The 27,263-nt window shown below is 39.4% G+C and overlaps 1 protein-coding gene across 8 annotated transcripts in view; it reads right to left on the bottom strand.

Moving 5' to 3' along the window:
* The window catches only part of KIAA0319L (KIAA0319 like), a 95,700-nt gene that overhangs the window by 42,365 nt on the left and 26,072 nt on the right, over positions 1-27,263 (bottom strand). For all 8 annotated transcript variants that reach the window (XM_019430160.2, XM_019430158.2, XM_019430165.2 and 5 more), the window contains one exon: positions 22,798-23,327. In XM_019430160.2, the coding sequence (XP_019285705.1) occupies positions 22,798-23,327 (530 nt within the window). The remainder of the gene's footprint in view (positions 1-22,797; positions 23,328-27,263) is intronic.

Below are 27,263 nucleotides of genomic sequence, written 5' to 3'. Positions count from 1 at the left end.
ATTATGGAGGTGTGTAATGGCATCTTATTGTTGTTTTAATATGCATTTTCCTAATGATTAATAAGTATCTTTTCATGCACTTATTGGACATTTTTGTCCCAACACTGTATTGGATTGTATAAATTCTTTGATGGACTATCTGTTCAAATCCTTTGCTTTATTATTAGTTTTCTGATTAAGTTCAACAGCTCTTTATGTATTCTAGAATAAGAGCTTTGTTGGGTATTTAATTTGCAAATATGGTTTCCCAGTCTGTAGCTTGCCTTTTCATTTTTGTTACTGGTGTCTTTTAAATAGCAAAAGTCTATAATTTTTTATTCTAATTTATCATTTTTTTTTTCTTTTATGGTTCATGCTTTTAGTGATATGAGTTTATTTATTTAATGACAAGATCACAAAAGGGTTCTCCTGTGTTTTCTTCTATAAGTTTTATAATTTGAGCTCTTACATTTAGGTCTATGATCCATATGAGATAATTTTTCTGTACAGTAGGAGGTAAGGGTCAATGTTCATGTTTTTTCATATCACTATCCAATTGTTCCAGCATCTATTTATTGAAAAGATTATCCTCTCCCCATGGACTTGCCTTGGCACATCAACTAACCATATTTGCGTGGGTCTATTTCTAGATGTTATTCTGTTTCACTAATTTAGTCTATCTTTACACTAATACTACTGCTTTGATGACTGCAGCTTTACAGTAAGTCTTAAAGCTACAGAGTTTAAATCTTCCAACTCTGTTGTTTATTTTCAAGGTCGTTTTGACATTCTAAGTCCCAGTCCATGAACATGATTGTACCAGTTTTCTAGGGCTGCCATAACAAATTACCACAAACTTAGTGGCCTAAAACAACAGAAACTTATTCTCTCACAGTTCTAGAAGCCAAAAGTTTGAAATCAAGACATTTGCAGGGCCACAATCCTACTGAAGGCCTTTGGGGAGACCTTCTTTGCCTCTTCCAACTCCCAGAGGCTCTTAGCATTTCTTGGCTTGTGGCAACATAACTTCAATCGCTATCTTCATCTTCATATGACTGTCTTCCTTGTGTCTCTCTGGGTCCAAATCTACCTTTGCTTCCTCATGAAAAGACACCAGGCATTGGATTTAGAGTCCACCCTAAATAAATAAAGAATGATTTTAACCTAAGATCCTTAACTAACTACATCTACAAATATCCTATTCCCAAATAAGGGCAAATACTGAGGTCCCAGGAGGACATTATTTTGAAGGGAACACTCTTACAATGCGGTATTATTTCTCCACTTATTTAGTTCTTCACTTTCAGTGATGTCTTACAGTTTTTGGTATGTAGCTCTTGCACATATTTTGTTAAATCCATCCTTAAGTATTTTATGTTTTTGTATGCCATACATTTTTTATTTTTATTTTTCTTAATGTTTATTTATTTAGAGAGAGACAGAGCACGCACGCAAGTGGAAGAGGGGCAGAGAGAGAAGAAGAGAATCCCAAGCAGGCTCCACACTGGCAGCCCAGAGCCCAACACGAGGCTCTATCTCACGAACCGTGAGATCATGGCCTGAGATGAAATCAAGAGTCAGATGCTTAACCAACCAAGCCATCCAGGCACCCTGGATGCTATACATTTTTAAAAACTTCAATTTCCAAGTATTCATCACTAATATATAAACACAATTGATTTTTGTATACTGGTCTTATATCCTGAAGCCGTTCTAAATTCCCTTAAATAGTTCCAGTAGTTTTTGTGTAGATTCCTTGGAATTTGGGGGGTACATGATTCTATCATCTGTGAATAAAGGCAGTTTTCCTTCTTTATCTCCAATCTGTATTCCTTTAATTTCTTTTTCTTGCACTATTACATTAGCTAGGACCTCCAGTACAATGCTGAGTAAAAGTGGCTAGAGCCACTATTTGCTGGGCAATGTTCATCTTGTTTTCCTTTGTATCTTTGAACACGGGTTCCTTTAACTTTTTAAGCATGTTTTTAACAGCACTGAAGTCTTGCTAAATCTGACAGCTGAGTCCTCTCACAATTCACTTCTACTGATTACTTTTCTTTCCCTAAATGTGGGTCATACTTTCCTGATTCTTTTTTTACATGTCTCATAACACCTGGTTGGAAACTGGAAATTTTAGATCATATACTGCAGCAATTCGGGATTCTATTTTATTTTTCTGATGGGCTGTTGATTATTTTTAGTAACTTCTGTGTGCTTAAACTGAAGGATCAGACTCCCTCCACAGAATGTTGCAAGTGATACCTTTGCTCAGTTTTGTTTTGCTTTTTGTTCTTATTTTTATTTTAGCCTGGCTTCCTAGGTGTCGCTCCTGTATCTGCACAGTTTAGCAGTCAGTCAATGATTTGGGCAGAGGTTACTCAAACACATTTAGCCCATAAACCTTCACCCTCTGCCAATCCATCTGTGTGTTCCTTGGGGAATGCACTGAAAGTTGCAGCCAATTCTCAAGTCTTTGGGTTTCTCAGTTGACCAGGGATATGTGGAGAGCTTATCTTAGCCCTTCTATGGCTCTCTTATTTTTAAGATCTTCCCATTAAGTTTCTGGCAGGCCCACCACTCATCCCAGCAGGCACTGCAATCTCAGGCTAGCAAAGCTGTGGATTCTCTCCATTCATTCCCAGCTAAGTTTGCCACGTTCAGTTGTCAAAGCTGAGTTTTCACCCTTTGCCCCAAGCCATGTCGAACCTCTAGAAAAGTCGCTAGTTTTCATGTCCAACCACACACGTAAAACTACATTTCTTGTCACCTGAGCTGGAGTGATGGAGGTAGACACTGATGGGGGAAGCCCCAGGAAGAAGACTACAGACACCCACTGTACTTGCTCAAAGCATTACCGGCTGAAATGCTTCTCAATTTGCTTCTGCCTCTATTATATTTTTAGTAGCCTGAAATATTTTTGACAATTCTGTTCAGTTTTATACGTATTTTTTCAATGAGAAAATTAGGGACCCTCTCATGATGCCATAAGTGGAAGTTCTCTAATCTCTATTTTCCCATTTTTAAAATCATTTACATTTCTTTTGAAATTCTTTAACTGTTCACTCACTAAAACCATTTTCCTTCAACTTCCTTTAGTTTTCTGAACATACTTTGAAGTCTTTGACTACTAACTCCAATATCTGAATCAAACTGGAGTCTGTTTCCATTGACTGCTTCTACCTCCTGAGTGTGGGTCACTTTCTCCTGTGTCTTTGCATGTCTAACAGTTTCTGTTTGAATACTGGACATCTAATAAATGCAGTGACTCTGGATTCTACTGTATTTTCATTGGGATTATTTACAGTATTTTTTTTTCTAGTAGGCAAGTAACTTATCTGGAATTAGAACTGTAGACTTTGCTTCCTCTGCAATATGCAGCAACTGATATCTTTGTGTAATTCCCGCAGTTGCTTTTTCAGCCTGGTCCCCTGCAGGTGTTCTCATTTAATCTGGTGATAAACAAAATAATTTTGCCATAGATTGTACCCAGAATTGGGGCCTACTCTGTGCTTTCTTAACTTCATGAGATTATTCCGTAAATTTTTTCAGCCTTAGACTCCGTACTTGGACTCCCTAAGTCAGTAAGATTTCAGATTTCTGCCACCTGAGCTATATATCGTTGAGGAATGCACTCAGTTAAACTCACAGAACTCAGTTTGCATTACATTCTGTCTTTCAAAGACACAACTCTGCCTCTCTGATCTCTGCCTGCTTTATTACCATGCCCTCTGGAATCTTCCTATGTAGGTGTAGTTTAGAGGTTCAGCCAGGGATTTTAGTAGAGTTTATTGTCAGGTTATGGATTTCACCATCTTCTGTGCTTTTCTTATTTTCCCCATAAATTTTCAGGGAATTTTTCTATCCTGAAATCTGTTCTTTGCCACCATAAGGAAATAAAACTAAAGTTTTCCACTGCCACTCTCCTCTGCTGTGGGGGTTAGCTAATGCCTTCAGGCAAAAATTTTAAAAAGCTGCAAACTCACAATTCTTATCACTTCCAGTTGCTGTTTTTTCAAGAATAAGCTCTCCTTTAGCTTCTGTCTGCTTTGGGATCCTTTCCAATTTCCTTAAATACATTTTTTTTTTATGTATTTTATAATTATTATCTGTGGGAGGATTCAGGAGACCACTTTACACTGCCACCATTACTGGAAATTCCTCCTGTGGGATGAATTTTAAAATATTAAGAATCTAACACTTGTGAAGTTGAAATGCATCAGGGGCTTGGGGGAAAGAATCTAAGATGAATCCCATGTTTCTAGCTTGAGTGGAGGGACTAACTATAGTGGTATCAAAAACTAAGATAGACTACAAAGGAGCAACTTTAAGAAAATAACAGGCAAGTTATGTTTTAGACATACTAAACCTGAGGTACAGCTGGGAAATTCAAAGCGACCCAGAGTTGGAATCAAGATCCCAAAGATAGCAACTGAAGCCATGGGAATACATAAGCTTGCCCAAGAAGAGCAAGTAAGGAAAGGAAACGAGGCTTAAAAATAGAATACTTGGGAATAACAATGCTCCTGTAATAAGGAAAAATATCAATTAATTAAAACTGACCCAGAAATAACAGAACAGAACTGGTAGACAAAGGTATTAAAATAATAATTATTATATTCCATATATTCAAGAAGTTATAGGAAAAAGTGCATGACTTCATATATTAAGTAGCGACATGGAAGATTTTTTTTTTTAGTTTTTTTAATGTTTATTTATTTTAGAGACAGAGAGAAAGAGAGTGAGTAGGGGAGAGGCACAAGAAGAGGGGGACAGAGGATTCAAAGCAGGCTCTGTGCTGTCAGCAGAGAGCCCGATGTGGGGCTCAAACTCACAAACTATGAGATCATGACCTGAGCCAGAGTCAGATGCTTAACCAACTAAGCCACCCAGGAGCCCCAGTAAGATATATTTTTTAAAAGATCCAAATCAAGCTCCTAGAGATGAAGATTATAATGTGTAAGACGAAAAATACACTGTGGAGAATTTTGTGTTTGTGTGAGCCACTGCTGTGATTAAGGTATTGTTATCCTGGCTTATGTACAGACACATACATAAAATACATTGCAAAGATTAAATGGCACAGTAGACAATGCAGAAGAAAAGATAAGTAAACTTAAAGACATACTAACAGAAATGATTTGAAATGAAACATGCAGAGAAAAGACTGAAAAGAAATGAACAAAAGAAAAGAAATGAACAAGTAGCAGCCAACTTGTAAAACAAATTCAAGTGACCAAAAACACTTTGGAGTTCTCAAAGGAAGGGGGGACAGTAAAATATTTGAAAAAATAATAGTCGATAATGTCCAAATCTGATGAAAACTATAAACCCATATGTGAATATAAATTTGAGTTTATGCTCCAAGGATAAGAAACAGAAAGAAAACGACACCAAGGAATAACAATGGAATTACTTAAAACAGTGATAAAATCTTAAAAGCAGCCAGAGAAAAGACACGTTATGTATAAAGGAAAAAAATACATAAAAATTATAGCTGACTTTTCAATGAAATAACACAAGCTAGAAGATATTGCCACAGTATCTTTAAAGTACCGTAAGCAGGGCACCTGGGTGGCTCGGTCGGTTAGGTGTTCAACTCTCAATTTTGTCTCAGGTCATGATCTCATGGTTCGCAGGATCAAGCTCCATGTCGGGCTCTGCGCTGACATGGCAGAGCCTGCTTAGGGTTCTCTCTCTCTGTCTGGCCCTGCCCTGCTCTTTCTCTCTCAAAATAAATAAACATTTTTTTTTAAAAAAAGGTATTATAGGGTACCTGGGTGGCTTAGTCAGTTAAGCATCCAATTTTGCCTCAGGTCATGATCTCATGGTTCGTGAGTTCAAGCCCCGCATCAGGCTCTGTGCTGACAGCTCCAGCCGTGCCAGAGCCTGCTTCAGATTCTGTGTCTCCCTCTCTCTCTGTCCCACCCCTGCTGACACTCTGTCTCTGTCTCTCTCAAAAATAAAAATAAACATTAAAAAAAATTTTTTTTAATAAAAAAGGTACTATAAGCAAAAAAACAAAAACAAAACATCCCTGCCAACTTAGATTTACTTAAACAGCAAAGGTATTTTTCAAAGATGAAGGTGAAATAAAGACTTTTCAGATATACAAAAGCTGAAAGAATTCATCACTACAAACCTACACCACAAGAGATGATAAAGAAAATCCTTCAAGACAAAGAAAGATGATACCAAATGGAAACCTAGATCTACGTAAAATAATGAAGAGCACTGAAAATAGTAACTAATTGGTTATATATTTCTTCTTGTTATTCAAATCTCTTTAAAAGGTAACTGGCTGTTTAAAACAAAAATAGTAGTAATAGATGTTATGGTTTATAACATGTGGAAGTAAAATGTATGACAACAATAGAGCAAAGGATGGAAACACAAAATAGAAGTGTCGTAAGGCCCTTACACTATATATGAACTAGTAAAGTATCATTTGAATGTAGTTCTTGATAAGCTAATGATGTGAACTATAAACTCTATAGCAACCAGTAAAACTACATAACTATTATAACTATTAATCTTTTTATTGCTGCTGTAAAAAATTATATTAGCAGCCTAAACCATAAAAATTTATTATCTTACAGTTCTGCAGGATAATAATCCAGCACAGATCTCAGTGGGGTAAGATTAAGGTGTTCACAGGGCTTTATTCCTTTTTGGAGGCTTTAGGAGAGAATCTGTTTCCTTGCTTTTCCCATTTTCTAGAAGCCATCTACTTTCTTTAGCTCATGGTCCCCTCTCTCCATTTTCAAAGCAAGCAATGTTACATCTCTCTATGTCTTTCTTCTATAGTTATATTATCTTCTTCCACTTTTAAGGACTCTTGTCTATAAATTGGGCCTACCAAAAAATGCAAGATAATCTCCCTATTTTAAGGTCAGCTGTTTAATAACATTAATTCCATCTGCAACCCTACTTCCTCTTTGCTATGTAACATAACATAGTCACAGGTTCCTGAGAGTTGGACATTGGCCTCCTGTTCTGCCTATCACCACTAATAAATCAAGAAAAGTAGGTAAAATGGAATAAAAAATAGTTAATTCAAGGGAGAGCATAAAAATAGGGATAAAATGAACAAAAAACACGTGGGACAAACACTAAATAAATACTAGGTGGTAGATTTGACTCCAATCACATCAGTAGTCACATTAAATAGTCTACATATCTCAGTTAATCACCAGAGATTCTCAGACTGGAAAAAAAGCAATATCCAGCTATATGTAGCCTATAAAAAATACATTTTTTTTTTTTAATTTTTTTTTTTCAACGTTTTTTATTTATTTTTGGGACAGAGAGAGACAGAGCATGAACAGGGGAGGGGCAGAGAGACAGGGAGACACAGAATCGGAAACAGGCTCCAGGCTCCGAGCCATCAGCCCAGAGCCCGACGCGGGGCTCGAACTCACGGACCGCGAGATCGTGACCTGGCTGAAGTCGGACGCTTAACCGACTGCGCCACCCAGGCGCCCCTAAAAAATACATTTTAAATATAAAAACACAAGTAAGTTAAAGGTAAAAACATGGAAAAAGATACATTATGCTAATACTAACCAAAAGAAAACCTGACTGGATAAATCAATATCAGACAAAACAGATTTCAGAGCAAAGAATATTATCAAAGATAAAGAAGATAATTCTATAATGATAAAAGGGCCAATTCACCAAGAGTATGTAACAATCCTAAACATTTACACAGCTAATAAAATTTTCAAAGTACATGAAGCAAAAGCTAATCTAACAGTGAGGAGAAACAGATATATCCACAAATATAGTGTGATATTTCATCACCTTTCTAAATAACTGATAGAAACTAACAGAAAATAAGTAAGGATATAGAAGATCGGAACAACAGTAACCAATTTGACCTATTTGACATTTATAGAACACTCACCCAACAATAATAGTAGGATACATATTCTTTTCAAATGCACAATGAACATTTACCAAGACAGACCATTTTCTGAACCATAAAACAGGTCTCAATGCATTTAAAAGGATTTAAGTCATACAACATTCACAGACAGCAATGCATTAAAATTACATTAAATTACCAATCAATAAGACAACAATATCTGGAAGACCCTCCCCCCCAATATTTGGATACCACATTACATACTTCTAAATAACCCAAGGGTCAAAGAAATAGTCAAAAAAGGAAATTTAAAAGTATTCTGAACTGAATGAAACTGTAAAAACAAAATATCAAAATTTGTAGGATTCAGCTAAAGCAGTACTTAGAGGGAAATTTATAGCACTAAAAATGCCTATGTTAGAAAAAAATCTGAATTAACGATTGAGATTATATCTTAAGAAACTAGAAAAAGAGCAAATGAGGGGCGCCTGGTGGCTCAGTCGGTTAAGCGGCCGACTTCGGCTCAGGTAATGATCTCGCAGTCCATGAATTCGAGCCCCGCGTCGGGCTCTGTGCTGACAGCTCAGAGCCTGGAGCCTGTTTCAGATTCTGTGTCTCCCTCTCTCTCTGACCCTCCACCGTTCATGCTCACTCTCTCTCTGTCTCAAAAATTAAACGTTAAAAAAAAAAAATTAAAAAAAAAAAAGAAAAAGAGCAAATGAAATCCAAATTATGAAGAAAAAATGAAATAATAGGTTAGAGCAGAAATCAATAAAATAGAAAGCAATAGAGAAAAATGAATAAAACCAAAGATTCATTAAGAAAATCTAGTCAGTCTGATGTGGGGAGAGGGGGGGAGAAAGGGGAAGGGAACACAAAATTACCAATATATTCACTACAGGTTCTACAGGTATTAGAAGGGCAATAAGGGAATATTATGAGCAACTTTATGCCAATAAGTTTGACTATTGGGACAAAATGCACAAATTAACTGAAAGACACAATCTGCCCAAGTTCACTCATGAAGAACTATTATAGATAACCTAAATTGCTATGTATCTATTATATAGATGAATTTATAGTTTAAGATTTTCCTGCAAAGAACTCCAGGTCAAGATAGCTTCACTGGGGAATTATACTGAACATTTAAGGAATAAATAGTACCGATTCTACACAAACTTTTCCAAGAAACGAAAAGAGTTAAAACTTTCAGCTCATTTTATAAGGCCAGTATTTCTTTGATGTTAAAAATCACAGGCTAATATCCCCTGTGAATACAAATTCAAAATTCATAACGAAATTTTAGTAAATCAAATATAACAATATACAGAAAGGATAATATATTATGACTAAGTAGGTTTTATCTCAGCAACACAGGGTAATTTAATACTCAAAATCAATCAAGGTATTCACCATGTTAACACACTGAAAACAAAAACCCATATGATCATATCAATACATGTAAAAAAAAAAAGCATTTGACAAAACCCAGCATTTATTCCTGACACAAATTCACATCAACACTTTCACCACTTTTATTCAACATTGTAGTAAAGGTTCTAGGCAGTGCAATAAGGCAAGAAAAAGAAGTAACAGGCATACACATCAGAAAAGAAGTAAAATGGTCTTTATTCACAGACAACATGATTATAAATAGAGAAAATCCAATGGAATCTACAAAAAAGTTACTGGTATGATTAAGTGAGCTTAGCAAGGTTTCAGGATACAAGATCAATCTACAAAAAGTAATTATATTTCTACACACTAGCAACAAACAGAAACTGAATTTTTTTTATAGTTTCTTTCAGGGAGCATTTTAGAAACTGAATTTTTTTAAATGCCAATTATAATAGCACCAAAAGTATAAAATACTTAGAAATAAGTGACAAAATATGTGCAAGATCTGTACCCTGAAAACAACACATTGCTGAGAGAAATTAACGATGATGTAAATAAAAAGAAAGATACACTGTGTTCATGGATCACTAGATCACTATTATTATTAGGCTATCAATTCTCTCCAAATTGATCTATAGCCCTAACATAGTCCCAATAAAAATACCAGAAGGCTTTTTAAAAATAAATTGACAAGATGATTTTTTTGACAAAATGATTCTAAAATTTATATGGAAACATAATGGACCTAGAATAGCCAAAAATTTCTTTCCTAAATTTTTTATATGTTTATTTATTTTTGAGGGAGAGAGAGAGAAAGAGAGCATGTGAGTGGGGGAGGAGCAGAGAGAGGGAGACAGAAAATCCAAAGCAGGCTCCATGCCATCAGCTTAGCCCAACGTGGGGCTCAAACCCATGAACCCTGAAATCATGACCTGAGCCAAAGTCCGACGCTCAACCGAGCCACCCAGGCTTCCCCTAGCCAAAAAATTTCTGATAACAAAGAACAGAGCTGTAAGATTTACATAATCTGAATAAAAGACTTACTACAAAGCTATCATTATCAAGACAGTGTGGTGTTGAAGTGCCTGGCTGGTTCAGTCGGTAGAGCAGGCGACTCTTGATCTCAGGGTCATGAATTCAAGCCCCACATTGGGCAAAGAACTTACTTAAAAAAAAGACAGGGTGGTGTTGATATAGACAATGTACCAATATAAACAAATAAAATGATGGAACCAAAAAGAGTCCAGAAATAGATTCATAAGTATATAGTTAACTAATTTTCAATAAAGTGAAAAGCAATTCAATGGAGAAAGGATGCAAAAAATATGGTGCTACCACAACTGGATATTCATATGCCAAAAAACAAAACAGAACAAAACCCTTCCATCCACAGCTCCTACCATGCACAAAAACATTCTAGACCTGAACTTAAAAACTTAAAACTATAAAACTTTCTGAAGTTAGGAGAAAATCTTTCTAAAACACAATACCAAAAACATGATCCATAAATTTAAAAAACTGATAAACTAGACATCATCAAAATTAATATCTGCTCTTCAAAAAACACTGCTAAGAGAATGAAAATACAAGCCACAGATTGAGAGAATATTTACAAATCAAATTTCTAATAAATGACACGTATGCAGAATATGTATGTAAGAGGACAACCCAATTTTTAAAATGGGGAAAACTATAAACACTTTACCAAAAAATATATAAATGGCAAATAAGTACACGAAAAGATGTTCAACATCATCAGTCATGAAGAAAATGCAAAGAAAAACCACAATGAGATACTATTAACACACCTATTACAATGTCTAAAACCATACAAAGTTTAGTGAGAAGGTGGAACACCTAGAACTTTCATACATTACAAATGGGAATGTAAAATGGTACAACTGCTTGGAAAAAGTTTGGCGGTTTCTTATAATATTAAATATATACCTACGATATGATGCAGCTATTCCACTCCCAGGTATTTATCCAAGAGAAATTAAAGTATATCCCCATACAAAGACTTTTACACAAATTTCCTAACAGCCTTATCTGCACCCAAAAATCTAGAAACAATTCAAATGTCCATCAACAGGTGAACAGATAAACAAATGATGTATCCATACAGTGGAACACTATTTAGCAATTAAAGGGAACCAACTACACACTATGTAGGATGTGACACATACTACAACAAGGATGAACATCAAAACATGATGCTAAGTGAAAGAAGCCAGACTCAAGACTACATATTGCATGGCTCATTTATATGAAAAGTCCAGACAAGGCAAATTTATAGTGATTAGTGGATGCCTGGGGCTGAGAGTGGGAGTGGGGATGGCACAAGGGAAGTTTTTGGGGTGACAGAAATGTTAAACTGGATGGTGGTGATAATGCACAAGTCTATGCTTAATAAAATCACAAAACTGTATGCTTACAAGGAGTGAGTTTTATGGCATCCTCAATAAAGTCGTTAAAAAGCGTACATAATGTATGATTCCATTTATATAAAAATTCTGGAAAATCTATAATAACCTAAAGCAGATCAGTGGTTGCCCTGGGGTAAGGGAGGGAGAAGGAAGGACAGATTATAAAGGGACAGGAGGAAACTTTGGGGCGTAATGGATATGTTCATTACCTTTTTTGTGGGGATGGTTTTATAGGTATATTTTTGTTAAAACAAATTATACACTTTAAACATGTACATACAGTTTATGTCAATTACACTTCAAGGAGGCTGTTTTTTAAAAGTATGGTATTCACATGGAACAAAAACAGACACTCAGATCAATGGAACATAACAGAAATGGACTCACAAATGTATGGGCAACTAATCTTTGACAAAGCAGGAAAGAAGAGCCAATGGAATAAAGACAGTCTCTTCAGCAAGCGGGGCTGGGAAAACTGGACAGCGGCATGCAGAAAAATGAACCTGGACCACTTTCTTACACCATACACAAAAATAAACTCAAAATGGATGAAAGACCTAAATGTAAGACAGGAAGCCATCAAAATCCTCAAGGAGAAAGCAGGCAAAAACCTCTTTGCCCTTGGCCGCAGCAACTTCTTACTCAACATGTCTCCGGAGGCAAGGGAAACAAAAGCAAAAATGAACTATTGGGACCTACCTCATCAAAATAAAAAGCTTCTGCACAGCAAAGGAAACAATCAGCAAAGCTAAAAGGCAACCAACAGAATGGGAGAAGATATTTGCAAACGACATATCAGATAAAGGGTTAGTATCCAAAATCTATAAAGAACTTATCAAGCTCAATACCCAAAAAACAAATAATCCAGTGAAGAAATGGGCAAAGACATGAATAGACACTTCTCCAAAGAAGACATCCAGATGGCCAACCGACACATGAAAAAATGCTCAACATCACTCATCATCAGGGAAATACAAATCAAAACCACAATGAGATACCACCTCACACCTGTCAGAACGGCTAACATTAACAACTCAGGCAACGACAGATGTTGGTGAGGATGTGGAGAAAGGGGAACTCTTTTGCACTTCTGGTGGGAATGCAAACTGGTGCAGCCACTCTGGAAAACAGTATGGAGGTTCCTCAAAAAATTAAAAATAGAACTATCCTATGACACAGCAATTGCACTACTAGGTATTTATCCTAAGGACACAGGAGTGCTGTTTCGAAGGGGCACATGCACCCCAATGTTTATAGCAGCACTATAGATAATAGCCAAAGTATGAAAAGAGCCCAAATGTCCATCGATGGATGAATGGATAAGGAAAATGTGGTATATATATACAATGGAGTATTACTCAGCAATCAAAAACAGTGAAATCTTGCCATTTGCAACTACATGGATGGAACTAGAGGGTAATAGGCTAAGTGAAATTAATCAGAGAAAGACAAATATCATGACTTCACTCATATGAGGACTTTAAGACACAGAACAGATGAATATAAGGGAAGGGAAGCAAAAATAATATAAAACCGGGGGGGGGGGACAAAACATAAGAGATTTTTAAATATGGAGAACAAACAGAGGGTTACTGGAGGGATTGTGGGATGGGGATGGGCTAAATGGGTAAGGGGCAGTAAGGAATCTACTCCTGAAATCACTGTTGCACAATATGCTAATTTGGATGTAAATTAAAAAAATAAAATTAAAAAAATATATAAAAAAATAAAAAGTTAAAATAAATAAAAATTCCTTAAACTATAAAAAAAAAAAAAAAGTATGGTATCCACAGAAGAGCAAGCATTCTGTGTGGCTGAAGTGGAAAGCAGAGGAAGTTCAGAAGAGCCATTCATATAACCAAAAAATATATATATATATATTTTAATTTTTTTAATGTTTTTATTTATTTTTGAGACAGAGAGAGACAGAGCATGAGCAGGGGAGGGGCAGAGAGAGAGGGAGACACAGAATCTGAGGCAGGCTCCAGGCTCTGAGCTGTCAGCACAGAGCCCGACACGGGGCTCGAACTCACAAACTGAGATCATGACCTGAGTCAAAGTCGGACACTTAACCAACTGAGCCACCCAGGCACCCCTAATCAAAAATATATTTTTAATGGCTGCACAACTTCAACTTTCCCCTTATTAGACAGACTGCTTCCATTTTTTAATTAAATAAATAGCATCTTATCATTGTGTGTGAAGCTCTTTCTTTATTTAGGAATTGCTGCTTTAGAACAGATTCCCAGAAATAGAAGAGTGTACATCCTTTTAAACAAGACAGGCAGATTTTTATTTTTAAAGAATTTGTTTATTATTTATTATTATTATATTTTTAAAAAGCAGGAAGAGGAGATATGAAGCAAATCATTTTACTTCAGAAACTATGAAGTAATACTAAAAATTTGTAGAGGATGATATAGGGTTGAGATTTGGGTGAAATTTCCTTAGGCAATTTTTTTCTGGCACTTGACAGAAATCATAAAAACCAACCTAATTCTGAACTAACCGTAAGTCATATAATCATGCCCCAGGTGCATACACCTATTTCATCTTCAAAGAAGCTTTATTCAGAATGATGAGAGGCTTCTATTCACATTCTCTTTCGCCATTTCTCTCTCACTCCTTCTCCCACTTCTTCCTTCTGCTTTCTCCCCAGGCCTAGTTGGGACTGCCTTCCCCTCATCAAACAAGCCAGCCCAGTGATTAATATCATAATTCCAGATGATCCGAAAAACCACCATGAGCTGTTCGGTTTTGAGTATCAGGAGCCTGCAGGACCCACACAGGATGTTCACACTTATCCAGGTCATATGATCACAGTCCAAGTAGGGGGCCCTCCTTGGTAATACGCATGCCACCCTGGTGACTACTTAACAAAAAAGAACGAGTGGTTCATAGAAATTGAACTTTCAACACATTTTGATTTGAGACACAACTGTATTAAAATAAAACAAAAACTATCATTGTCATTAACAAAAAATCCTACTAGAAGACAGTCTTCCTACAATAGCAAAGCCAGTGGGGTTTAAAGACCTATCAACCCAGTTCTCAGCAACTAAAGCTGAGGCTGGAGAACAGGGCAGGGTTTATTTTTGCAGCAGTTAGTTACAAAGTTATGTCTTCTCATAGTCTCCTTGGAGAAACTAAGACCACCATGAAGAGAGAAAGGGAGAGGGATGACAAGGGTGTTGGCTAAGAGATGGCTGGTTTTGAGACTTTCTTCCCAAGGCTCAAGGTGTGCCAATTAGCAACGCTCTATTAACCCGTCCACACCAAAACCTTCACCACTGCCTGCATCCTAAGTTAACTTAGCAAAGTAGCCAACAGGGGTACCTGGCTGGATCAGTCAGTGGAGCGTGTGACTCTTGATCTCAGGGTTGTAGGTTCAAGCCTCATGTTGGGTATAGAGATTACTTAAAAATAAAAAAATCTTAAAGTAGCCAACAAACACATTTTTAAATTCACATCATATAGTGAAATAGATAAAAAAAAAAAAAAAAAAAAAAAAAAGATAAGCTGATGAAAGAACCAGAAAATTTAGGAGATGAGAGGAGAAAGTGAGCAGTTAAGGGGGGAGGGGAGGAAAAAGGAAAGGGTATTCTAGTTCAGGCACTAATACTTTTGAGAAAAGAACAGTACAGTTGCAGGGATTTCTGCACACCCACACACAACAAGGGCACAGGCTACCCAGTTTTTCTCTCAATGCAATAAGCCAGTAATGTAAGGTTAGAATGGTGGTGGGGGAGGGGGCATTTAGTGCATATGTGTGCACCCAGACAGTACTAGAAGGGCCTTGGTCACTGAGGGGTAGCAAAGTCATACAACTTATCCAGGCCAGGGGGCTGGAAGGGGGCCTGAGGCTAAACAATTTTTGGTAAAAGTTATTGGCCTGTCCGCTGCCCAGATAACAGAGAATGAGAATCTGAGGGAAACTAGGCCTGGCCCTTAGGAATTCCAAATATGTCAGGAAATTATAGCCAGAAGAATAAATGAACCCTTGGCAAAAATTTCACAACCCTAAAGAATTATAGGGAAGATTTTTTAGTTTTTATTTTTTTAATGTTTGTTTATTTTTGAGAGAGAGAGAGAGACAGAGTGCGAGTGGGGAGTTGCAGAGAGGGAGATACAGAACTCGAAGCAGGCTCCAGGCTCTGAGCTGTCAGCACAGAGCCTGATGCGGGGCTCGAACTCACGGACTCACAGACTGTGAGATCATGACCTGAGCCGAAGTTGGCCACCCAACCCACTGAGCCACCCAGGCACCCCAGGAAAGATTTTTTAAAAATCGTTAACTAAGTTGGGGCATTTTGTTGGCTCAGTCGGTTAAATGTCTGACTTTGGCTCAGGTCACAATTTCACAGATAGTGAGCTCAAGCCCCACATTGGGCTCTGTGCTGACAGCTCAGAACCTGGAGCCTGTTTCAGATCTGTGTTCCCTCTCTCTCTCTCTGCCCCTCCCCCTGCTCACGCTCGGTCTCTTTCTCTCTCTCTCTCTCTATCTCTCTCTCTCTCTCTCAAAAATAAGTAAACATTAAAAAAAAATTAACAAAAAAATAAAAAATAAATAAAAATCAAAACAAAGTGATCAAGCAAAAAACCCTGAAAACCAAACCAAACCAAAACATGGGACAAAGGGAGACAGAACTGCCGGGTTTCGTACTCGGTTATGCAAGGCTCTTCTCTGTCGCTGCCCACACCCCACACCTCTATCTGCTGGTAAGATGTAGAGTCAGCACAAGAATTTTCCTCAGTAAAAAAGGCAGCAGAGAGGTGCCCAAAGGCTTGACTCATTTATCCTCTCAGATATTTGTCCCACAGAAAGGCACTGGCTTACAGGGGATGAAATGATGGTGGTGGCAGAGAAAGGGGCACCTCAGTTTTCTGAAAGCCAAACCTTCCATGTGGGGATACCTAACTGTACCTTCATTTCCTGGGCTCAGAGAACATTCCTCTCCTCGTTTCACAAAGCAGGCCTGGCAGCAATTAACTGCCAGTGGCTGAACTGCAATAAGCCTTCATTCTCCTCCTGCTGACAATTCAGAGACAATTCACCACACAGAAAGGACACGACACTTAAACCAAGCAGTACAAGCCTCTCCTTCTTTAAGGTGATAAAGGGGAATAAATTGGTGACATTCCTTTCCATTTTTGGAATTGCAAAAGGTCCACAATACCGGCTCTTAGATACAATATTTGTATGTCTCCAAAAGAATGAAGAATGCTACTAACAACCCAATGCCTTCACAGCTCTGCAGGCATTTCAGGCAAGACGAGAGCAATTTATGATATAATTTCTTACCACTTTGGATGCAGAGTTGCTTGACCTACCTTAATGCCAACAGTACAAACTAGAAACTAGTACTGCTAGCCAGCCATCCCTAATTAGAAGGAGAAGATCTGCAGCGTATACACTTCCTTCCCTTTCCCCAGTGCATTAAGCACAAGTTTGAGCTGCAAGTACTCTCCTAAAAGAAATGCCTACCAGTTAACTATTCTGAATGCGCAAGGTGATTCTACTACCCTTCCAGAACTATCCAAGGCCTCAAGCTCCTACGAATGGCATATAAGGTCAAACATAATGTCTGGAACTGAAGACTTCACTTTGCCCTATTATTTTACAATGCTTACAGTTCTCAGCAAGTGATGCCAACCTATATAAATGCCTCTGTGCAACATTGCACAAAGGCCCCCTCCTACTCTTGCGGCTCATAGTTCAAGTTCAATATTCCTCCCCTCATGTCCACCCACTCTCTGTTTTAGACCCTAAAGCTCCAGATCCCATTCCTTAGCAGCAATTTATTGCTACTGTACATTGCAGGCCAACAAGAAGAAAAAGTACTCCCCAGCAACACAACCCCAGGATCTTCCTTCCAAGGTACACCTGAATTCTCTAAGGCCCAAATTTGAGTTTTTACCCTCTTCCAGGACACTGCCATGCCTACATCTACCGTATTTCTTGTTTTATTGGTCTACTTCTCATTTTACTGATCACAATTATCGGAAGTGTGCTGGAGCTGGCTCATCTGACCTGACTGTGCACATCTCTCCCAACTCATGTTGGAAGTTCCAAAATGGTCATGGTGGCTGTATTTACACCATGGAAACTGACAACATCTACAACTCAGGGCTTGTTTTGGGGGCTTTGAGGGGAGGGAGGGACCCAGTTGTTAAACATTTACTATACCACAACTGTTTTCCCTAAATTACCTACACTTCCTCTGCTGTGAGACCTAACTTCCTTTTCTTTCTACCAAAAATTCCATGTAATCACCTAGAATTTCTATTCCATGATCAAAAATCACCTAGAAGCTCATCATTTCATGTTGTATTCCCTATACCTCCTGCAGGACACACTACATAATATGCAGGATACAGTGCAAAATGAAAATATGGGGTCCCTTACTGAAAAACTATTAAGAATTTCAAGACAATGACAGCAATGCATCAAACTGAGAACAGGGTCTAAGTGTGTGGACTTGTACAACTGCACAGGTCACATGCCCATAAAAGGGTCCTTGAGCACCTATTCTTAACTGTGAGCATGCCCTTCGCTAAGGATACTATTTCCCATGTATCTCTGCAATATGAGGGCTCCTTACTCTCCCATATGTCACAACTGAAGGCAGGTTAGTATTTTATTTGCTCCCCTTCCCAATGCCCTTGGCAGACCATTACTCTTCTACCTTTTTTGTAAAACCTCTCTCCTCTACCATCTTGCTGCAATTCAACCCTTACCATGCTGTCCTCTCCCAAATGCCTCACTACTCCTTCTGTTTTTCTGAGGGCTTTGACATCTGGCTCTCGAAATTGCTCTTTACTGCCTAAACAGTAACAGGGTTAAGAGGACAGACTCTGGAGAGAATCAGAGTGCCTGGGTTCAAATCCTGGTACTACCATATACAAGCTATATTGCCTTGACCATGTTCCTTAACCTCTCTCTTCCTGAGTTTCCTCGTTTATAAAATAGAGATGGTTAATAGCACTTCATAGGAGTTGTTGTATGGATTAGAAGAGTTAAAAATACATCAAGGTTCAGAATGGTATCTGGTACACAGTAAGTGCTCACTCAGGAAACAGTAGCTATTGCTATCATCATCATCATCATAAAAGTCTATCTCAGTGTCTATATGGATAACTCATATAACATGTATTTTGAGCTTCCTGAGTTCTTTGAGCTCCTTGTCTACTCTACCCCAGCAACTCTCTTCCACAACTATACCCTAGATATTGTAGTTGCCAGAACTTCTCCACCTCCAATAACTTAGATTCAAATATCCCATCCTTGGGGTACTTGGGTGGCTCAGTCAGTTAAACAGCCAACTCAATTTCGGCTCAGGTCATGATCTCATAGTCATGGGATCAAGCCCCGAGTTGGGATCAAGCCCTGCATTGGGCTCTGCGATGAGCATGACACCTGCTTGGGATTTTCTCTCCCTCTCTGTCCATCTCCTGCTTGTTCCCTACCCCGCCCCCCTCAAAATAAATAATCTTACAAATATATCCCATCCTCTGATGACTACCTCCAGTTTTACAGGACACACACTTAGTTGTGCCTCCTGTATCTGTCTCTCATCATGGAAAACTCTAAATGCCAAACTCCTCTATCATATCTCTGTCAGTTAGCCCCTCTTATATTTATTTGCCTCTTTTTCTATCTTCCTAATCCACTCTCTTGACAATAACCTCGACTTCCACATCCCTATTTCCTTCTTTGCAAGATTGGCAAAGTTCCAATCTTGGGTAAATCAACCTATCAAACTGCCTTTTCTTGACAGGGTTGCTGAGAGCTGCTGAGGAGACTCACACACCTGCAGAGGTCAGTACCACTGTTATAAATTCGTAGTCTCCATGTTCAGTGCTACCAGCAGTCTATTTCCTTACCTGCTTGGCCTTCTCCCAGCCTTCCTAATGGCTGTTTCAGACCTTTACCACTCTCTCCAAACCTCTGATTTTCCTGCCTACTACCTACCTATGCCCATTCCACCTACCTCTGCTTCTACTCTCAGCAAATAATCTACCCCACTTCAGAAAAACAGGCATGAGATTAGAACTACCACAATTTCCTTCTATTGAACCTACAAACCCACCTTTGCTACACCTATATTCACCTATTTCTTCCTTCCTATCATCATGAAGGAGATATCCCCTCCTGCTTAAGGCTAATCTTGGTCCTCTGTGCTCAGGATTCAAACGCACTCACCCTGTAAGACACTAGTTCTCAATGTGCGTTTCTCAGGCCAGCAGCATTGGCCTCTCCAGAACTTGTCACAAATGCAAATTCTCAGGCCTCACTCTAGACCTACTAAATCAGAAACTCTGGAATTGGGGCCAAACTGTTTTCAACAAGGCCTCCAGGTGATTCTGATGTATGCTAAGGTTTGTGAACCACCGCTTTATGGAATTATTTGTTGTTTATTCCCTTTCCTGTATTTTCAACCTCTTTCTCTAGTACAATGGTTCCCTTGCCTTGAAGAGCCTATGTGATTGCTTGCTCCTAGTACATTCTTGCCTCTCTCCAATCTATTCACCACACAGCAACACATCTGATCAAGTTATCCCCTACTTAAAATTCCTTAAATTTTTTTTAAAGTTTATTTATTTTTGAGAGAGGAGAGAGAGAGAGAGAGAGCGAGCGAGCATGAGCAGAAGAGGAGCAGAGAGAGAGGGAGACACAGAATCCGAAGCAGGCTCTAGGCTCTGAGCTGTCAGCACAGAGCCCAATGCGGGGCCTGAACTCACGAACTGTGAGATCATGACATAAGCCTAAGTCGGACGCTTAACCAACTGAGCCACCCAGGTGCCCCTCCCCTACTTAAAATTCTTTAATGACTTCTCACTGACCTGAAGATAAAGACCAAAATCTTAAGAAGGCCTTAAGGCTCTCCACAGCTCACAACCCTCCTTTTTCACCTTTAGCTTTCTTCGTTGAACAAGACCAGCCTCTCTCAACTTCTTGATCTTGCCACACTCTAGGGCACCTAACAAACTTTGAAATTGTTAGCTCTCTGCCTGAAATACTTTGCTTCTTTTCCAAACTCCTTCTACATCAAGTCTCAACTTAAACTTTCTTTACTTAAAGTACCTAACCATATCCCTTAGTCTCAATTAGGTCCCTGTTAGATGCTCTTCCAGCACTCTGCACTTATCCTCTTAAACCCATATCAAGCTTATAATTATTTAAGTATTATAATCATAATGTCTGTTTTCCTTGCCAGAGCATAAGCTCTGTTGGGGGAGAAATCCTGTCTATCTCGCTTACTATAATATCCCCAGTGCCTAGCTTAGTGTAATACCTTGCACACAGGAAATGTGCAAAAAATATTTGCCAAATGACTGAGCCTTTGCATGCACTGTGCCTCTGTCCCCAGTGAAATCCTACACATCCTTCAAGAAATATATTAAAGATGGTTACCAGAAGGGAGGTGGGTGGGGGGCATACGTGAAATAGGTGAGCAGGATTAAGAGTATACTTATCTTGATGAGCACTGGATAATATATGGAACTGTTGAATCACTATAGTGTACACCTGAAACTACTATAACACTGTATGTTAACCACAGCGGAATTAAAATTTTTAAAAAGAGGATTATAATCTAGTGTAGGTAATAAACGCTTAAAGAGAAAAAAGAAATAAAATAAACATTTCTGGGGCACCTGGGTGGCTCAGTCAGTTAAGCGTCCAACTTCGGCTCAGGAAATGATCTCGCAGTTCATGGGTTCCAGACGCACATCGGGCTCTGGGCTGACAGCTCAGAGCCTGGAGCCTGCTTCAGATTCTGTGTCTCCCTCTCTCTCTGCCCATCCCCCACTCGTGTGCACACACGCATGCGCGCGCTCTCTCTCTCTCTCAAAAATAACAAAAAATGTTTTTAATTAAAAATAATAATAAATTAAACATTTCTATGAAGTCTTCCCTGCATATACATACCACCTGCCTGTTCAAATGAATCACTTCCTCTTTTCTGTTCCTACTGTATTGTATATATAACTCTACTAATGCAATAGTTACACACTATTATAAATACTCAACCTTTGTGTCTGAGTCTCCACTACACTGTAAACTCCCTGAGGGCATGGACCACATCTTGCTCACTTTCTATCTCTAGTGCTTAGTAAAGTATCTGACATTAACAACAGATGTCTAATGTTTACGGGGCATATTAAACCTAAGACTGTATCTCTAATATTGCACTGAAAGGTTTTTTCCTAATATTAAATCTGCATTCCAATCCTAGGTTTGTTATTCATTAGCTACACAATCAAACTGTTTAACCTCTTTGGGCCCCAGTTTCCTCACTGGTAAAACAGGGCTAATAATACCAATTTGGGAATATTGCTATGAAAATCAAACAAAATGACATTGTACGACGATTAGCACACATAGTGCCTGGCATGTAGTAGCTTCCCCACTCTGGCTTCAACTTGGTAGAAACAACTAGGACAAAACAAATACAAAAATAAGTCACAGCAATCAAGGGAGGCTGAGCACAGAGTGAGTCATTCCTTTTAATCATTTGCCCAGGAAGATCAACAATGAAGAAACATAACAAGCAGAATAAACTCTACTGGTGGTATCTCCCTTGGCATACAAAGCTTGGTAAGAAGTCACCCCAGAAACCTCTTGGCTAATGGCCAGCTCTGGCTCCCCAGCTCAGTAAGTCTGGTCTTAGTCTGTGGTGCCAGGAATGGCACTTCAGACTGGAATAGAAACTACCTCATAAGGAAATGTATTTGTACGTGGGAGATGGGGAAGAGGGAGGACAGCTTGAATGTAACCATGTCAATCAAGTGTTTTGCAACCTGCCAGAAAATACTGCAGAATTGTTGGTGAAAACGGACACCACACAACTGCACTTACCTGTAGCCAAGAACCAGCTTAGACTAGATAATGAGCAGATTTCTGCTGTTACCAAAACAATGGTCAGACTTGTAATGCAGTGAACATCTCTAAGGTCCAACTATACTTGTAACATCTGGGCTGCACCCACAAAGATGACACCAAGCAGCTTTATACATATATTCCTCAGCATAGAGTGCTTCCCACAACCACCAGCTTCACTGCTCATGTGTGCCAAATGTGAAAACAGATTTAACAGTTTCTCTGCTCCTTATTCATAATATGCTTACCTCTGCAGAACCACTGGTATTCAGATCACCTACTTCCTTGGAGTCATTCATTTCAGAATGCTGTGTCACTGTATGTGTAGCTACTTCTTCACTGGGACTATCTCTCTTGCGAAGCTTCCTGATTAAGCTCTGCTGGTCACTAGAAGATACGGTGGGTCTGAGTGGAGCTCTGGGTGGATTCTGTCTTCTCCAAGATACCCTGCTCCAACCTAGCCCCAGAATATGTGGTTCATCTTCTTCAGGTGGATAGCCCAAACCAGCTGCAGTTTGGAATTTTTTAAAAAACACCAGCATGGAATTGGAAGAGTCTGTCCTGAAAGTCTGGCAGCTCCGGGGCCTGCTGCAGTCTGCCTGAATGCACATCCCTTCTAACCACCAAAAGGCATGGCAGACAGAATCCTGGCAGCAAGCAGCCCAACACAACTGGAGAGAGGGGGTTCCTTCAAGAAGCCGGAGGTGATTTTCTCCCCCAGATCTCAGGCCAACTCCAAATTCTGTCTTCTCATGCTGGCACCTGCTCTCACTGGCATCTAAAAACAAGGAATGAAAACATTTTAAGAGATAATAAAAACACACTACTGATCTGTAAAGTGTCCTGAACACCAACATTTAAGGCTATTTTGAATACTAGTTTTTAAGAAGGTGGGAAAGCTGTCTAGTAAGTGGAACAGAAGAAGCAAAATAGAGTGTTTTTTGGCTCAGGATACTTTAGCTTATAGAAGTACTGTTCCACATTCATCGGTGGTTCCCCTTCTCAATGAGTCCCTTCCACATAGACCTTTCATACAGAATTCCAGTTCATGAAAAAAGCAAGACAAACAAAATAGCTATTCTGGTGGAAGTGTATGGAGGGGTGGAAGGGGCAGAGTCCCACCACTTGACCTTCCACTCATGTCCTGGCCTTTCTCAGGGACAGTGCAAGCACTATGGGACCAGAAGAACAGGTAGTGGAACAGGATGGAATAGTCCACCCACCCCCACCCCACCCACTGAACTGGCAGCAACACAAACGGAGTATTCTTCACCTCCAACAGGTTACAGGTTCATCCATTTTCTAACCAACTGCTTGCCAGAGTCAGGTGGTTTTGCATATCATGGTATCAACCAGAGCTGATCAGTAGTCAGATTACCAAAAAGTTTAATCATGAGAGGGATTCTGCTAGAATGAACTTCCTACTGACAAGCCATGTCATGATAAGAAACAAAGGAACAGAAGTACAACAGTGACCTAGTATGGTTAACATAAATAACATGGTTCAAAATTGTGGATACTGTTGCTTATGGATAAACTTTTGGGCTACTGAATTACTTTAGGCATGGCATTTATTCTCCTGAAATATTACCTCACTTCTGTTTTATTAGATGAAGTTAAGTCAAAGCATGTTCTAAATGAAAGCTATTATACAGAGCTCATTTTAAGGTCTTAGTTATATAGGTATCTGTACCCAACTATGGTCAGGGTTATACAGGGCCAGAACCAGGGTGAGGCAAGATCGATGCCTCAGGCACAAAATTTAAGAAGGAATATATTCTCAGAGTCATGTAAGTACAGAGTTGGCTTACCCAACCTTGAGAGTGAGCACCTCCTTAAATTTTGTGCCTTACGTGTCTCTTTCTTCACCCTAGCTCTGGCCCTGGGGTTAGAACACAAAATATCTTGAAATTACACACAGAAAATATGCAGTAGAACCAAAACACTGAAGAGATGGATAATCATGTCTGCACATACACATAACTGAAAAAGGGCTATGAATAACCAGAGCGACAATGGAATAATCAGCCAAAGTCAGGGCACCTGGGTGGCTCAGTCGGTTAAGCGGCCGACTCTTGGTTTCAGCTCAGGTCACGATCTTATGGTTCATGGGTTCGAGCCCCATACTGGGCTCCGCGCTGAAGGTGCGGGGCCTGCTTGGGATTCTCTCTCTCCCTCTCTCTCTCTGCACTTCCCCTGCTTGTCTCTGTCTCTCTCAAAATAAATAAATCAACTTAAAAAAAAAAAAAAGAAGAAGAAGAATCAGCCAAAGCCAACTTGACTCCCAGGAAATACTTACAAAATGTCCAGCAGACTAAATGTGAACACCAGTCAACTGACAGATATGAGGAAAATAAAGGCAAGCTTCTGGATGACTGAGCAGGCGCTATGGAAGCCAATCTGCCATTGTTCATTAAAAGAAAAGAGACAGACATTGGCACGAACCTAACATCAGACAAGGCAATTTAGAAACCTAGAAAAAATAGAACTTCCTTAAGAAAAATGAAGAAATAGCAACTATGAAAAAAATGAAGCTACCAAGAGCTACAGAAATACCCCTCATATCCTCATCCACCTTCCCACACAGTAACCAATGGTATGAATCTTGGTTAACAGCTAAGTACACAGACTGTGTTGAAATCAATAAATTGTTACCTCAGTAACCACTGTCAGTCACCTTTATATCAACTTTCCCTCATTCTTCTCAGAGTAATTCTCTCATATTTAACACAGTGAAGAGGTCCACACAGATGAAAATAACCTGCACTTTTCTATAAGTCACTATTTCATTTAATTTTTAATATGTACCGTGACCTCCACTTTTGCTCCTGCAGGAGAAACTGCCATAGGACTTGCCCTCCCACCATGAGTAGCTAGAACGCTAGACAAAATATATGGAACAATTGTTTTTAGACCATGAACAACAAGTATGTGATCCCAGAGAGAAAGGAAACAAACAAGGTGAGCCCTGTGACCACCAGGGCTTTCCGTACAGCATCATGCTCCAGATGGTGGCACAGGGAAGGAGAGAGCCCAAGCAGACTAGGGCAGACTTGCTGCACTGAGGAAACAGAGTTTGAGGTGACTGTGATAGCAAGAATTTTGGAACAAACAACCAGAAAGGAGGAAGCTACACAGATAAAGAGCTCCCGACAACTGGATAATGGTCCCTTTTCATCTTTGACTGACCACTAATTTACCCCAAGTGTAGGTTGAGATCACATGAGGGAAATTAGAATATATTTTGAACTGAATGAAAATGAAAACATAACATATAAAAATTCATGGGATGCAGTTAATGCAGCATTGAGGGAGCATTTAGTTTTAAACGCTTATTTAGAAAATAAGAAAAGTCTAAAATCAATCATCTAGAGAGACACACAAGGAGAAGGCCATGTGATGACAGAGGCAGAGACTGGAGAGATACAGCTACAAACCAAGGAACACCAATGACTGGAAGTGGCCACTAGAAGCTAAGAAGAGTTGAGGAAGGGCTCTACGCAGAGACTCAGAAGGAACCAACCCTTGATTTTGGACTTCTAGACTCCAGAACCATTGGTTTATCAGGATTTTCTGAAGAGCAGCTAAGGAGACAAAGGGCTCCCAGGCTACATTTACACATGTGGCTATGACCTTTACCCAGACTGAACAGAGACACCTGGATGCCATTCAGTGGATACGTACAGGGATGTGATGCTGGAAAACTATGGGAATCTGGTGTCCAAGGGGCTTCTCTTTTTCAAACCAAAATTAATCACCCACTGGAGCAAGGGGTAGAGCCCTGGATGGAGGTGTGGAAAATTCTGCCAGGTGCCTGTACAGTCCAGGAGTACTGATTTGAAACAAAGATATCAGTCCTAAAGCAAAACGTTTCTGAAGGATCGTCTCTAGAAGAGTGAACATACAGTGTCATGATTGATAAAGGCCTGGAATGGGAGCACAGAAGCTCCACAGAGAAGTGGCACGGTAATGTGGGAAAGCCTTTAAATATAATTCTTCCGTTATCAGTCACCAGAAAAGTTACACAGGTGAGATAACCCATTAATGTAAAGAATGTGGGATAGTGGGGCACCCGGGTGGCTCAGTCTGATTAAGCATCCGACTCTTGATTTCGGCTCAGGTCATGATCTTGTGATTCATGAGTTTGAAACCCACATTGGGCTCTGCGCTGTCGGCGCAGAGCCTGCTTGGGATTCTCTCTCTCCCCTCTTTGCTCCTCCCCCACTCACGTTCTCTGTCTCTCTCTCTCAAAATAAATAAATAAAGTTAAAAAAAAGAATATGGAATAGCCTTTATGAACAACTCATCTCATTTCCTTTAAGATTTTGTTTTAAAGTCTAGGGGCGCCTGGGTGGCTCAGTCGGTTAAGCCTCCTACTTCAGCTCAGGTCACAATCTCGCGGTCCGTGAGTTCGAGCCCCACGTCGGGCTCTGGGTTGATGGCTCAGAGCCTAGAGCCTGCTTCCAATTCTGTGTCTCCCTCTCTCTCTGGCCCTCCCCCGTTCATGCTCTCTCTCTGTCTCAAAAATAAATAAACGTTAAAAAAATTTTAAAAAAATAATAAAGTTTACTTATTTATTTTGAGAGAGAGAGGGTGCACAAGTGGGGAAGGAGCCGAGAGAGAGGGAGAGAGAGAATCCGAAGCATGTTCTGCACTGTCAGTACAGAGCCTGAGGCAGGGCTTGATCTCATGAACCATGAGATCATGATCTGAG

The sequence above is a fragment of the Panthera pardus genome, unplaced genomic scaffold (genome assembly GCF_024362965.1).
Source record: "Panthera pardus isolate Hobbes unplaced genomic scaffold, ASM2436296v1 HiC_scaffold_11, whole genome shotgun sequence".
NCBI classification, from domain to species: Eukaryota; Metazoa; Chordata; class Mammalia; order Carnivora; family Felidae; genus Panthera; species Panthera pardus.
The sequence above is the reverse complement of the archived record's forward strand: the minus strand, read 5'-3'. Positions and strand labels throughout refer to the sequence as shown.